Source organism: Protopterus annectens, chromosome 5.part0 (genome assembly GCF_019279795.1).
Source record: "Protopterus annectens isolate FY-2018-M chromosome 5.part0, PAN1.0, whole genome shotgun sequence".
NCBI classification, from domain to species: Eukaryota; Metazoa; Chordata; order Ceratodontiformes; family Protopteridae; genus Protopterus; species Protopterus annectens.
Window position 1 is genome coordinate 315,202,738 of NC_056735.1, and position 15,437 is coordinate 315,218,174.

The 15,437-nt window shown below is 38.7% G+C and overlaps 1 protein-coding gene across 1 annotated transcript in view; it reads left to right on the top strand.

The window, feature by feature from the left end:
• CCHR5.PART0HXorf58 (chromosome chr5.part0 CXorf58 homolog) overlaps window positions 1-15,437 on the top strand; it is a 776,822-nt gene that overhangs the window by 260,628 nt on the left and 500,757 nt on the right. The window contains exon 5 of the mRNA XM_044072297.1: window positions 10,254-10,348. Within this exon, the coding sequence (XP_043928232.1) occupies window positions 10,254-10,348 (95 nt within the window). The remainder of the gene's footprint in view (window positions 1-10,253; window positions 10,349-15,437) is intronic.

Below are 15,437 nucleotides of genomic sequence, written 5' to 3' on the forward strand. Positions count from 1 at the left end.
CACCAAGTGTTTGGCAGTAGTAACTGCTCACCTGAGGAGTCTTGGATTCCAAGTATTTCCCTATCTGGACGACTGGCTCCTGACTGCCACCACCAGGCATCTACTAATGGACAACCTCAAAGCCACCATCTCCCTGGGTGCTACCCTGGGAATTACATTCAATTGGTCAAAGTCTGTCTTGCTGCCCTCTCAGCGCATAAGGTTCATAGGAGCAGAGATAGACTCAAAATTGATGCGCGTCTTTCTTCCTACCGAAAGGATTCAAACTTTACAAGGTCAAGTTCAAGCCCTGCTTTCAAGATCCAAAGCCCCAGCCAGGATGGTCCTGCAACTTTTAGGTTCGATGTCTGCCACGGTTCTCCTAGTTCCACTGGCAAGATTGCACATGAGGATTCTTCAGTGGCTGTTATCGACTCAATGGTCCTTTCAGAATTTCCCCCTCAATCACCCCATTATGATTACAGAAACGTGCAAACGGGACCTCCGCTGGTGGCTTCAGCCATCCAATCTGAATCAGGGAAGACCTTTTGTTATCCCCCCTCCGGTGGCCACCCTGACGACGGATGCCTCCCAGACAGGGTGGGGGGGGGCATTGTCTGGGCAGGTTAGTTCAGGGTTCTTGGCTTCCAGACGAAACCTTTCTCCATATCAATGTATTGGAAATGAGGGCTGTACTTCTGTCCCTACAGGCCCTCCACAAGTTTCTCCCTCAAAGCATTATCGCTATCCACACAGACAACATGTCGGTGGTCTGGTATCTAAACAAACAAGGAGGGACCAGATCTTACCCCCTTTGCAGAGAGGCCATGAGGGTGTGGGAATGGGCTGTAGCTACCAACCGTTTCTTGGTAGCGACCCACATTCCAGGGAAATCCAATATATTGGCAGACAGATTAAGCAGGACAATTCTCTCTCCTCACGAGTGGTCCCTGAACGAAACAGTAACAGCTCAGGTTTTCAGAAGATGGGGGACACCGTGCTGTGACCTGTTTGCAACACCACAAAACACAAAGTGCAAAAGGTTCTTCTCCTTGACTCCACGTCAGGGGGAGGCAGCTATGGATGCTCTAGCCCAACCTTGGCCAACAGGGCTACTTTATGCATTTCCTCCGGTTCCACTTCTCCCCAAAGTCATTCAGAAAGCTTCTCAATTGGGGTCCACAATGATACTAATTGCTCAAGACTGGCCTCGTCAGGTATGGTTTCCCTACCTGAAGAAACATGCTGTGGACGATCCTTGGTTTTTGGATCTAACTCCGGATCTGCTGATTCATCAGTCGGGACGACAACACCAGTCTCTTCACACTTTGAAATTGACAGCTTGGCTCCTCCACTTCCGACTTTAGTCAGAAATCACACCTTAGACCCGGAAGTTATTCACATTTTATCTTCGGCCCACAAACCCACCACTAAGAAATTGTACCTCAGTAAGTGGAAGAGGTTTGCTATCTGTGCTCAACTCAGGGGCTTAGACCCTATCACTGCCCTGATTCCAGAGGTTTTGAAATTTTTAACATCCTTGTTTAATCAAGGATCTTCAGTCTCTACTATTAAAGTCCAACTAGCAGCTATCTCTAAATTTCACGAATCCATGGATCCACCGTTGATGAGCAGCAGATTATGCAAAACTTTCATTAAAGGTGCTGGGCTGTTAAGACCACCAGTTTTTCATCCTGCGCCTCCGTGGGATCTTGATTTGGTACTTCGTGCCTTAACATCTTCCCCTTTCGAACCAGCTGCTACATGTGAGTTAAAATATCTGTCTTGGAAAACTGCCTTCTTAGTTGCAATTACCTCTGCAAGAAGAGTTTCAGAGCTTCAAGCCCTATCTATCAAACCACCGTACTTGATTTTTCACAAGGATAGAGTATCACTTAGGCCTAACCCATCTTTTGTCCCAAAGGTTTGTTCTAATCTCTGTCTCCAACAATCTCTAGAGCTACCAGTTTTCTTTCCCAAATTCTCCAACGAAGCGGAGTACACCCTCCATAAATTGGATGTTCACAGGCAATTGCACTTCTATCTAGACAGGACTCAGCAAATTCGAAAATCAGACCAGTTGTTTGTGTCCTTTTCAGACAATAAATTGGGTAAAACCATCACTAAAGCTACTATCTCCAAATGGATTAGAGATTGTATAACTCAGGCTTATTCCTCTTCAAATAAGCAGCTTACAACATCTATCAAAGCGCACTCTACCAGAGCTATGGCTACTTCTATTGCCTTTCATTCCAAGCTCGCTATTTCTGAGATTTGTGCTGCGGCTACTTGGTCCAACCCGCACACTTTCATTTCCCACTATAAATTGGATGTGGCATCTAAAGGGCGAGCATCATTTGGTTCCACGGTACTCAGGAGTGTTTTCCAGTGAGCCACCCAGGATTCAGGTGCTAGGGACGCTGTCCCATCAGTCAGAATGTAGGTGAGATAGGATCACATAACATCTTTTAGTTATGTACTCACCATAACTTCAGATGTTTGGGATCCATCTCGCCTACATTCCTAATACCCACCCTCCTTCCCCTGCCTTGGAGATCAGAAGAGATTGAACGGTTTTGAGTTCTACTGTTTTTATCTTGTTTTATCTGACGATGTTATATAAGCAGTGCGTGCATGTGTGCATGTATGCGGACAAACTAGATCTGGGGGAATGGTAGTGGTGCATCCTGGGATATAGTAAGCTCAGCCAATAAGAGACTTCGCTCTTTGGCATAAGCGTGCCGAGTCGGAGCCGAGGGATCGGCTCCGAACCCATCAGTCAGAATGTAGGCGAGATGGATCCCAAACATCTGAAGTTATGGTGAGTACATAACTAAAAGTTATGTCCCACCATCATGAAACAGTTTATCCCCAAAGTAAGGAGAAACAGGTGGAGTGGGAGTCGTTTGATGAAGAAATATGGACATGGGGAAGAAAGAGATTTAAAATGATGCAATATTTATGCAAAGGAGAGGGCTAAGCTAATCAATACAACAAAGCAGAATAAAAGATATTTGAAGGGAAATACAGGCAATGGCATCCAGATATGGAAAATTTTGCAATACAAAAAATAAGAAAGCAAAGGGCAAAAGTGGAAAAGAGGATTAGTAATGGAGAAGTTAAAGAAACAGAAAATGAAGGTTTGGATTACCGCAGAATGAAGGATTTAGAGTAGAAATTTCAACTTTGGTAATGTCTTAGCATAATGGAACAATGAGTCCCCAAATTAAGCAGAAACAGATGGAATGGGAAGCATCTGATCAGTAGCCAGATGAAGGTACTCTTCATCCCTCAGCAGGAAACCAGTACAAAAGTTGGTTGGAGTTGCACAGCAAGGGAAGGAGCAGGAAATAGTGGCAACTGTAATGCAGTCGATTTTGTGGAATCCCATGTGAAAGAACAACAGGTGATGCAGGATGCAGCTGAAGAAAATAAATCCCAGGACGATATTCTGGAACTTTCTGTAGAATGCAGGAAACGAACAATAAAGAATGTGCCCTCAGTTTAGCAGAAAAAAGATTGAAGGGAAGAGTTACTTGATTTAATAGACATGGATAGAAATATTAAGATTGATAAAAGAAATGGATTACAGAAAGTCAATACGACCCAAAATGTTAGAAGTCTGATGAAACCAATGAACGAAGTATCAAAACTATTAACATAAATTTATGTGATGTAACAGAAGTAAATAGGATATATTAGTATGCAACTAAACTAATAACAGTTTTATCACAAAAATACGGGGCAATAAGGGAACGGATGCCAATAAATCAAATGGCATCATAAAGGTATCAAATAGAGAAAACTGTAAAGCAATTAAAATTATCACTGTTACAATAGTATACAAGAGGGAACAGTTCAACCAAATGCTTGGAAAGATAGACATGATAAAATCAATGCACATCATTAGAACAGATCAGGATCTATCTTGTAATATTGCAAATAATAAACCAAAAGATATCAACACAGGCAGAAAAACCTAGAAGATATGGAGATAAATATAAAAGAAAAGTAAAAAATAAGCAATTCATTAATGACCCAAAATGTTTCATCAAGAACTGAGAAAGCTAAAGGAATAGAAATACCACCAAAAAAAGAATAGATGAATACATTTTGGAGAAATGCCTATGAAGACCCTGTGGAACATAATAAAGATGCTGAATGGATAGAAAAAGTAAAAGAAACAATAAGAAGTTCAAAAGTACAGGACATATAATGGGATGAAGAAACAGCCAGAGAAATTGAAACAAAATTAAGAAAAGTTCCTAAATGGGAAAACCCTAGGCCCAGATGCAGTACTTGACATCTGGCTAAAAGTATTAATGTCTTTACACAAAGATTTAGCCCTAAGTTAGAATTACTTGTATGAACACCCCAAACAGACACCGACCAGGTTAACAGGAAAAATGATACTCCTTAAGAGTAAAGCTGCAAGCTATCCTGAAAATTATAGATCTAAAACTTACCTTCTGATGATGTATAAACTGTATACTGAATTAATTAAATTATATACTGAATTGAGTCTGACAGTGTTTATAGTCATTTAGAAGAAAACTCAGTCATGGCAATAGAAAAAAGGAGTAACAAAAAGTCATATGGAAAGAAAAATCATTTGTTAAAAAAAGTCATAACGGAGAATTGTAAAAAGGGGAATAATCTAAGATTGGCATGAATAGATTACAAAAAAAGCATTTGACGGCACCCCATATTAATGGATAAAGAAATGCTTACAGATGTACAGATATACTCTGCATTGATCAATTATGTTACAGTGACCATGAACACTGGCAAACCACTTTGCAGCTCAGCCATGATAAAGGACAAATTATTATCCTAGGGATGAAAATTAAAATGGGGGATATTCCAGGGTGACTTTTGTCACCGCCTCTTTTGTCTTTCGCTTAACCCATTAAGCTGCCTACTTAACAGATTAGGTCATGGTTACAATTTGGCTCCCAGACAACAACAAAGTGTAAAAAGTCCATGTTCTTTTTGTGCATTATTTACAACTTATAGTTCATCAGATGATGAGCTGAAAGCACAGCTTGAAGTGGTCAAAGCTTGCTCATCTGATAGAATAATGTCATTTGGTCTTGATAAATGTGCAGAAACAGCATTTAAAACAGGAAAGCTGCAACACCAAGAAGATAGCAGTCTGGGACAGGAAAGCAATATAAAGCAACTTGAGCAGGAGGGAGTGTATAAATATTTGGGAACTGATGAAGGATAGACGATAAAACATGTACAAATATGAACAAACTCAATAAGGAATATTTTAGAAGATTAAAATTAATACTGAAAACAGCCCTGACATCTAGCAACAAAGTCCAGGCTGTAAATCAATTTGCTCGTCCTTTTTTAACTTACAGTTTTGGGGTGATTGAATGGCCCCAGAAGGTATTGGATCAGTTGGACAGGAAAACGAGAAAAATGCTTCACTCGTATCAAATGATATAATGTTGGTATACTCTGATTTTTATATATATTCCTAATTCTGAAGGAGGTATGGACCTCATAAAACTGATTACATGTATAGATATGCATCTGCTGACCTCTCCAGATCCAAGTATAGTGAAAGTTTTGAAACATGAAGAAAACAAATTTAAGACTGTTTCCCCTGCTTAGTTTAGCTAAAGCATATCAGGTGTCAAGCGGGAATGGAAACCAAACCAGAAGTAGACAAAAAAAAAGGCAGCAACTGAATTTGCCAAAAATAAAAAAACAAAAGAAGGAATACAAGGAAAAGGATCAGATTGGAAGGCAAGAAATATGGAAAGGCAGAAATATAGTTGCAAGTACAGAAATGTCCTGGAAAAAACTCATGTCTATCAGGATCTGATGCAGTAATGGTTAAGGAGAGGTGAATTTAAACCAAAAGATGAAAGGTTAATATTAGCTGTCCAGGATAGTGGACTATCAACATATTGGTTTACAAAGTCCACTGAACATGTGGGAAAAACAGACAAATGCAGGTTGTGTAAAATGGAACTGGAAACAGTTACACATCTTCCTGCTGGGAGTAATGCACTAATGGGAGAGGGCCTGTAGACTGAAAGGCATAAAAATGAGGCAAGATTGTTGTATTGAGGATGAAGTTCATATCACATGGGATTAGCCATTATCAACAGTTCAAAAAATAAATGGAAGAAAACCCGATATAGTAGTCCATGAAAATAAGACAAAATTAGCATTGAAATTGCTACACCCAGTGATTTACAGAGATTTGCAGGCTGAAATGAGGGCAATGTGGAAGAAGCATACCCAAGCAGTTCCAGTAGCAGTAGGAGCAATGGGCCGCATAAAAAATCATTTATAGCTCAATTTAGATATGCTACTGATACATGTAACTCCATATGAATTGCAGGAGTCAATTCTGGGCACATTGGGAGTGCTACAAAGTGCACTTTTGGCTAACATCAAAGACTGAAATGATACTAATTTCATTGTCTCATCAGAATTATTGTAGTCATTTTCACCCGGGGCTGTTAGGTTCAGAGCTTGCCTACATACATCTTCATGGTTGTGTTGTACAACTCTTTTTTTTTTTTTTCCTCTCTACTATAGCATCTGGGTTAGCTGCCAGTGATGGACTGGTCTGTTTTGAACATTGTTTCTGTCCATTTACTCAGTGCTACACAGTCTGGAACTTTCCTATTTGAAAGAAATGTTAGTACCTTATTTCCCTACTTAGGCTGATCGGTAAGAAATGCAATTCATTTCTAGAGCTAAGCTGAAAACCAAATGCATTTTTGTCTACCTCTCCTGGTTCTGAGGAACTAACTTCATTCTCCGATTCATTCTCTGATTACGGGAAGTGAGAATGAGGCCTCATTTAGAAAGTCCCTCAGATATTAACATTGTCTGTCTGAATCCAAAGTTGATTTTTTTTTCAACAGCAATTTTGAAGTGGTCCTAGTTTCCTGCTTTATACATGTTTACATTTATGGTACAATTATGGTGTACATTATTTGGTTTTATATTGTACAGTTCTTACAGTTTAAACACTTTTAATAACTGTAAAATGAAATCAAATGAAAGGTGCTCTACCATGGATGTGTATTCATTTATACAAACCATATCTTGTGTTTCTTAAATAGTTTAATGTTCCTCATTCTGCAAACTCTGTTGCAGTTATGTCTGCATTTTCAGTGGAGCTCAGTTTATTTCTGCGTCTTCACTGAAACTTAAATTTCATTCACACAAAAAGCTGTCTTTCATTGAGTCATTTAAATTTTAACTAAAATCATGGTGTCTAGATAATTTATTTCAGCAGTATATAGGTGTCACTTGTTCTTCATGTTAATCCATTTTAATGAATCTGAATCTTTAAGCTATCATTAGAGGTGTAGGTGGTAAATGACCCTATAAAATATTTACCATGGTATCTTTGCAAAAGTCTTAATTAGTTGAGTTTTCAACACTTTATAATTGTGAAGGCATGTCCTGTGTTTTTTCTCTCTGATTAGTTAATGTAACAAATCCTGTTACAATTATACGTGCGACATAAAATATTCAAGCTGTGTGCGTCTGGGGAAATATATATAATGTGTATTGCGATGGGGAATTTTACTAAAAACTCACATATTCTAGCTAAATAGCTGCAGTTGGTCTTCACTTTTATGCTTTTTCTATTACTTTCACCTTTATAACGTGGACATTTTGATTCATAAGAGAGATTTATCTTAGTGGAATCATTACACATTTTTATCCTTCAATGTGGATATCTTAGTTCTACTTAAACTCCAGTGACCATCCATCAAGGTTTCTTCTTCCTCCACACAGACTAACAGGATCCTTTGGGAACTGCATGTTACATATATAGGTGTTGCACATGCGAATAAAACTTGGTAAGGAGTACTTTAGAAGACTTAAATTAATCCTAAAAACAGCGTTGACATCTAGGAACAAAATCCAAGCTATAATCCAATTTGCTTTTCCTATCCTAACTTACAGTTTTGGAGTGATTGACTGGCCCAAAAAAGGTGTTGGATAGATTAGATAGGAAAGCAAGAAGGATGTTTCATGCTCACCAAATGACTTATAAAAATCAGTGCATACCAAGATTATATATTCCCCACTGTGAAGGAGGGATGGGCCTCCTTGAAATTGATTACATGTATAGATCTGCAATCATGGGACTCCACACATATCTGCTGACCTCACAAGACCCAAATGTAGTGAAAGTTTTGAAACATTAGGAGGACAGATCTAAGATGACGTCCGTGCTTAGGCTAGAAGAAGCATATCAAGCAGGAATGGAAATCAAACCACAAGTAGGTAAAATGAGGCAGCAAGTGAATGTGCCAAAAAACAAAAGAAAGCATATAAGATGAAGAACCATATGAGAAAGCAAGAAATGTGAAAATGCATAAATATAGTTGCAAGTATAAAAAACTTCTAGAAGAACCTCATGTTCTCATGTTGATCGCAAACGAATGCAGGAATGATTAAGGAGAGGTGAATTCAAACCAAGAGATGAAAGGTTATTGGCGGCATAAGACAGTGGGCTACGTACACGTTGGTTTACAAAGTCCATTGAACATGCGGGAGAAACAGACAAATGTAGAGTTTGTAAAACAGAATTGGAAACAGTTGCACACCTTGTTGCTGGTTGCGACATACTAATGGCAGAAGGACTGTATAATGAAAGGCATAACAATGTGGCAAGACTGTTGCACTGAAGTTTGTGCAAACATTCTGGTATTGAAGTGGCTGAAAAACACTGGAAATATGAGCCACAAAGCATCATAGAAAATGATGGTGTATATCACATGGGATCACCCATTACCAACAGTTCAAAAGATAGATGCTAGAAAACCAGATATAGTGGTCCAAGAAAAGAAGACAAAATGTAGCACTGATCATTGAAATTGCCACACCCAATGACTACAGTGTCTTGCGTACAGAGAAACACAAAGTCATAAAATATCAGGATTTGCAAGCAAAAACAAGAGCAATGTGGAAGAAAGATACTCAGATAGTTCCAATAGTAATAGGAACAACGGGTCTCCTAAAAAAGAATCTACAATTGTATATAGATATGCTGCCAGTACATGCAACTCAATACGAATTGCAGAAGGAATCATCACTGGGCATATTGCAGGTGCTTTGAAGAGCACTTTTGGCTGACATCAAAGATTGAAACTACTAATTTTGTGAACTTTAATCGTACTTTGACTTAGGAATGGGTCCATTCTTGTCATGGTATTAGAAATCCAAACGGTTTGGAGAAATTAAAAAAAGGTGTTGCACGTATGTATAAGCGTATACAGATGTATCTGTGCATGCACTGTGTCTGTGTGTGTAATTATGCATGTTTTATACATCTATGTATAGGTGTTGCATATATGTTTATTGATGCACACATACCTTCCAAATTTAACTAGTTCATCAAAATATTATTTTCAGTCCTGTGCTTGTGACAAACCTCAGTAGTTTATTCTGTTTATTTCAGCTGCTTTTCTTATTTCTTGCCAAGAGTAGTTGATAACATGATTTGGATTTTTTCTCTTTCTCTCTGTCTCCCTCTTGTTTTCTGGAACTTGTTTTTCTGAGCAAAATGCAATGCAGCTGCTATGGAAAGCATAAAGGAAACTACTAGCTTTCCACCATATGCAATATTCTGGCTTATTTATACATTTGGACTTTCCCATAGTTATGTGGGAGGGGTATACATTTACTAGTAAGTCAAGTGCACTAGTGTAAATTTATACACAAATTTAGTTCCATGCTTAGAAGATGTTCTTCTTTTGTCTCTGCTGTCTTTTCATGCAAGTGGTACATTAATATTTTTTAGCTGTTTTCAATATCTAGTATTAGTTATTTTTGTTATTGAAAACTTACAACCTTAGTTGTAGACATAAAAGGTCAATGACCATCTCATTTACCAGATATTAAATAAGTAAATCATTTGGACTTTTCATCATGTTTTGGAAATTATGTTGTGAAATATTTTGTAACCCAATACAAATCCAAAAAAATTGTTGAGAGTCAAAAGTTGAGAAGCTGTAGTAATCACAAACTAGCATACAGTTTTCTCTTCAGTGACTTAAGCATTTATCCTTTAACATGGGGCTTGAGCTACCCAGCAAGAGTATTTGAATGCTGCCAAATTCATACATGGTGATGTGATTTGCATTACTTGTTAGGTCTCAAGAATGATTTTGTTTTCATTATTCTTATGGTTTTGGATGCGTTTTATTTTGTTCTGCAGTGCACGCGCACAATAATGTCGATATGCAACATCCTGTGTCAATGTTTTTTGTCTGTTTTAGGAGCACTGCCTGACTTATGAAATCCTACGCAAGATTAGCCCTTTGGAGGCAGAGCTCATTAAGGACCCCAGTATGCAGTGCAGGGTCAGGTTCAGGTAATAAATTAGCATGAATGTAACTTGTTGATGGGTTGATGTAGATGTCAGTAAACAATCTGAAAGTACATTTAAACCATTCTAGATCTTATATCTTTTACAGCAGATGAAATTGTGAAGCAGTATAACTAAGTATTATATTGTTTTTTTTTCCTTACAAAGTCCAATGTTACAGTTGTGTAATTTCCTATCTCCCATGTTTACTTACATGCCTTAACTCTTTTAAAGCTTCCTTTAATCTGTGCAAATCATTTTTAGGAGTATCACATTTAGAACCTCCAAACATTGAGCACGAGGGCAAGTGCAATATGGTTCCCATACAGGTGGTCAAGGACCAGTTGTGCGGGTTCTAGCTACCCCAAATCAGTTTGTCACACAAAAAAAAAATCACTAGTTACTGCCGATTGAAGGTTAACATTGTAGGTATAGTGCACTGTTTATGTGAGACTACTGCATTTTAAAGGAGAATTTCTCCTTTGCCTACTGTTTTGTGACCAGGAGTTTGTAGATATGAGTTTCAGGGTGGGGCTTCCTCCTTAAATTAAGAGATGTAGGAAAAGTTGATTTTTGCAAAAATGCTTAATTCTATGTTTGAGGCTGCATTGAAGATGGAATGTGTAGCCAATCAGTTCAGTTGTGATCAAGCAATGTTTTTATGAACATGCATGAGTGCGTGTTTGGGGGGGTGTTAGTTATAGAGGAAGCATTCTAAACCATAGAAATATAGAATTTGATGGCAGAGAAGAACTTTCTTTCCCTGGCATTCTTGAATAACAGAACATCCCTTGCTTTTGCTCCCGCCAACTCTTTGGGAAGAGGCTGTTCCAGTTATCTACCACCTGGTCTTTAAAAAAAAGTGCTTTTTTCATATCTCAGTTTAAATCTTACACCTCATATCTTCAGTGTGTGTCCTTTTGTTCTTACGTACATTTTTCTTTGAAAGTGTGTACTAACTCCCTCAAGGTACTCATATGTTTTTCATATCCATTTTCTGTGTTATTGCTTAAGTATGGCACATATTAACATCTTGTATTTCTTTATTTTTTTTCAGGAGGGGCTAAAGACTGTAGTCTTCTGTTGCCCTCCTCTGTACTGGTTTTATCTTTTCTGTGTCTTGGCAAAAATTAGGTCATCAGAACTGCACACAATAATTTGGATGGGATCTTTCCACCTTTCTGTAGAAAGTTATAATAATGTCTTGTTTTCTGCTGGTGACGTTTCTTCCTATGCATGTCATATTCTTTGAAATAAGCCTTGCTGTCTCAAAACAAACTTGCTTTGCTATGTTTTTTTTATTTACTGTTAATTTTAGATAATCTCATATAAGTACTCTCTTGGACCACTTCTATTTTTGCTGTTACAGCTGTTCCCTCCCCCTGAGTTGTGTACTCATTTTATACACTACTACTAATCATAACCATTTTGTATTTTTTTTGCATTTAGTCCAAGCTTGCCATATCTTAGACCATTCCTCCAGTCTTGCTAAATCCCTAGTTATCTTTCTACAAGACCCTATCAGTTGTATTATGTAGTCTTGTATGATCTGTAAACATTTTTTCCTTCTGGGTCCTCTGCAATGTCACTTATGTAAACAATGAGTAGGACTTGACCCAGTGCTGCCTTTTATGGTACCTCATTGATAAAATCCTCTTACCTGATTAGACTACATTGTACCTCTCAACTGACCAGATTTTCACAGAATGCCCAGATTTCTGGCTCATATTTGTGGTTGGTTCCTCATAAAATTTGTGGCTTTCTGGCAAAGCATTGGGGATTGAAGTCAGTATAAATGACGGACATTTGAGTTTCAGACTTCAGATCATTCAGAAAATGCATTTTAATGAAAAACATGCTATTCTAGCAATTTACTAAGGTAAGAATAATATATAAAGATGTCCCTATTTTTGGGCCTTTGTTCCTTCCATTATTTGTGGCTCTGTCCAAATTTCTTGTCCTAAGAGGTTTAGACTCCTCCATGTACTATGATCCGCTTTATCCTTTTGTCAAGCTGGTTGCTGTATGTGTACTACCAACATGTAACCCATTCCAGAGCTGTCTGCATTGCTCATTAATTTTTAGTGTGTCATTTTTCAAACCTGTATATTGGTTTGAAGAATATACATTGCCAAGGCGGTCAAAGAAATAAATATACATAGATTGTTTTGCTTACTGTTCAGAAAACAAACTTTACTGAAAATTGTAATTCATCCCTGCCCCCATTACTCTTTATCCCTTTTAACAGTAACTCCCTTAAAGGACATCTCCTTAGTTTATTGAAGATGTACATATATGCTGCAGTAGGCTTAATTACTCCCATTGGTTCAATATACTCTAATGTGACACCTGACTAGGTGAGTCCTCTGTGTATTACACACACAAATGAAAGCATCATCAATATATCTTCAACCTTGTACACTCTTGGTATGTCAGTGTTTTAATCACCCTTCTATATCTGAGGAATTTACATTTACTATCAGGTTAAATACAGTCACTGCTCTTGTCACTTCCAGTCATTTTTAGCAGTGTAAACTTGAGGTTAAAGTTATCTCATCTTGTACAGCATCCCCTACACCTGAAGAACCCATAATAGACTCAGGATAACATTGCAGACTCTGGGAAGACTCTAGAGTAACTCTTTCAGAGTCCTAGTTTTGAAATTAAATAGACTGATTGTTTTTGAATATGATAATATAGAGAAATGTTTCCTCTTTCTGTGACAGATTTGCATATCTTTGCTCAGTATGCCATAAGATCTGGGAAATGAGGTTGTCCTACAACAGTAACCCGCATCTGCAATTTGTTACCAAAACTAGATTTTCTATCTAGCTCTTGACTTACTTTTATTCTTTCCCTTTCCTTTAAAGAGGAAATATTCTGTTCAGTATTGTCTTTTCTGTCTGGCTTCAACCTTGGGTTATCGGATCCAGCCCTGGATTTGATGCCGTCCTTTTTTCAGAGACTTCAATCCAAGAGCTCTAACTCCTCTATACATAATACACTGCTCCTTTATCCATATCCGATCTTGTTTGCTGCCTTTAGAGATTGCAGAGTGATAGGTGAGCTCTGTCCTGTATCCTTTTTGGGAATAAGAATTTTGAGCTTTTTGTCTTCCTCTACCCTGTTACGTTTTCATAAGTCTTGTAGTTAGTGTAGCGTTAGTAAAGTATTTCTAAGTCCTGTTTTTGAGAGTGTAGTGTTTTGCAGTGTGTCTTGGCGTCCCCACCTTTTCTGTCATTAGTCTTTTATTCCTTAATCTTTCCAAGTCAAAAAAATTACTGGTCTTTAGGTTGATAGGTATATACGTAGTTAGGGTGTAGTACTGTATTTCTGTTTGTTGTGTTTTACTGGTGTACTGCTTTCACCCTTTTCCTAGGATAGGTAAGGAAAAGTAGAAGGAGAAAGCCTTTAAAAAGTATGCAGCCACAAGCTACCATCCCAGGACACTTACACCCAATACATCGACTGCCTCAGTGCAGCCTATCTCACCCCATAGGGTAGCATTTCTTTGGCTTTTGGGACTAGTGCACTGAAAAAGTGCAGAGCTCAGTTAGTACTTAAGGGTTTGTAGTAGTATCCACCTCTTCCACTTGCCCATCAGTCAGTAGGAAGCCAAACAAGTCTGATCACAGTCAGGGTAAAGATAAGGACCCAAAGACTCATGCTAAAGACTGAGGGGTGCCACAAGTGGGCAGCACCCTTAATGTCTGACCAGCCAGAGCCAAATGTTTGCTAACCTTTGGCCCCTCTGGCTCCTTCAGTTCCAGGGTCAGCTGCATCCTCTCAGGTTCAGGGAATTCCAAATCCCCAAGATCTAGTATCCCCAGTCCCTTCTTAATTAAGGATGTGGCTAGTACAAGCAGACTACATACCCCCCTTTTCACCTGTTACACCAACAGAGCTATCTCCTGAATTTTCCCTTTCTTTGCCCCATATCTGATCTCCTCTGATTCTGATCTGGTTGTTGGATCCTAGTGTCACTAGGAGGGTTTCCAAGCCTTCTTCATTTGCCTCTTCATCTCATTCAACCCAGACCATGGTGAGTTTAAAGTCCTCCAATTTTGAGCATCTGTTGAGCTCCTTTTTGCAGACCCAGATCCACTTAGGGCTCCTCCCAGCCACATCAACCCTGTTGCAAGAGAATTTGACTCCATCCTTTACTTTTTATCCTCTAGACCCCCTTGGCCCTGGAGTTTGTGGATCTGATTGCTTTGCCATCACTGAGGTCAGCTCTGATGGTTTGGCCACTTCAGGCACTGACCCCTTTCTTCACTTTCTTGAGCCAGGTGCATCTCAGAGCAGAAACTTTGCGGACATTGTCCTAAGGACAAAGTTGATTCTCTGAGTTTTGGAGTCACGCCCTCCCATCAGGGCATCAGCACTCAACAGTTCAGCTCCAGTTGTACGGTGTCAACATTGGAGCGGTTTGGGTTACCAGTGATGACTGGTGTTCCACTCAGATCCTCAGGTCTGATGAGTATCGGATTCAGGCATCCCACCTCGGCTTTGGCTTTCAGTGCTGTAGAAAGGACTTAAAGCAGAGGAATATGAAAATCAAAAAATATACAAATGGAAATGTTTATGCATGAATTAAATATGCCAAGGTTAGAGGTAGATGAGGCTCAATTACTAAGAGGATAGGAGGAGATGAGATAAAAATTGTGATGTATAACCAATCTACAAGAAAGTCCCCAGGAAGAGATGCCATTCCTGTGGAAGTTTGGAAGCTAGGAGGAAAAAAACTGATAAAGATCTGGAAGGTTTTGTTTAACAGTATCTTAAGATGGGGGAAATACCACCGTCCTGGAAGAAAGCAGTGGTAGCTGTAACACTTAAACAGGATAAAGATCCATTAGATCCAGCTTCATACAGGCCCATTTCAGTTCTAAACCATGATTATAAAGTTTTCCTGTCTATAATGGCTAAAAGAATGGCAAAAGTAATGCCAAAACTAATAGATATGGAGCAATGTGGTTTTATGGAAGGGAGGCAAACATTTGGCAACATTACCAGAACATTGATGATCCAGAAGGAAGAAGAATGTAGAAAATTCTAGGGGGTTTTATAAAAAATGGGTTCAAAAAGTTGGAAA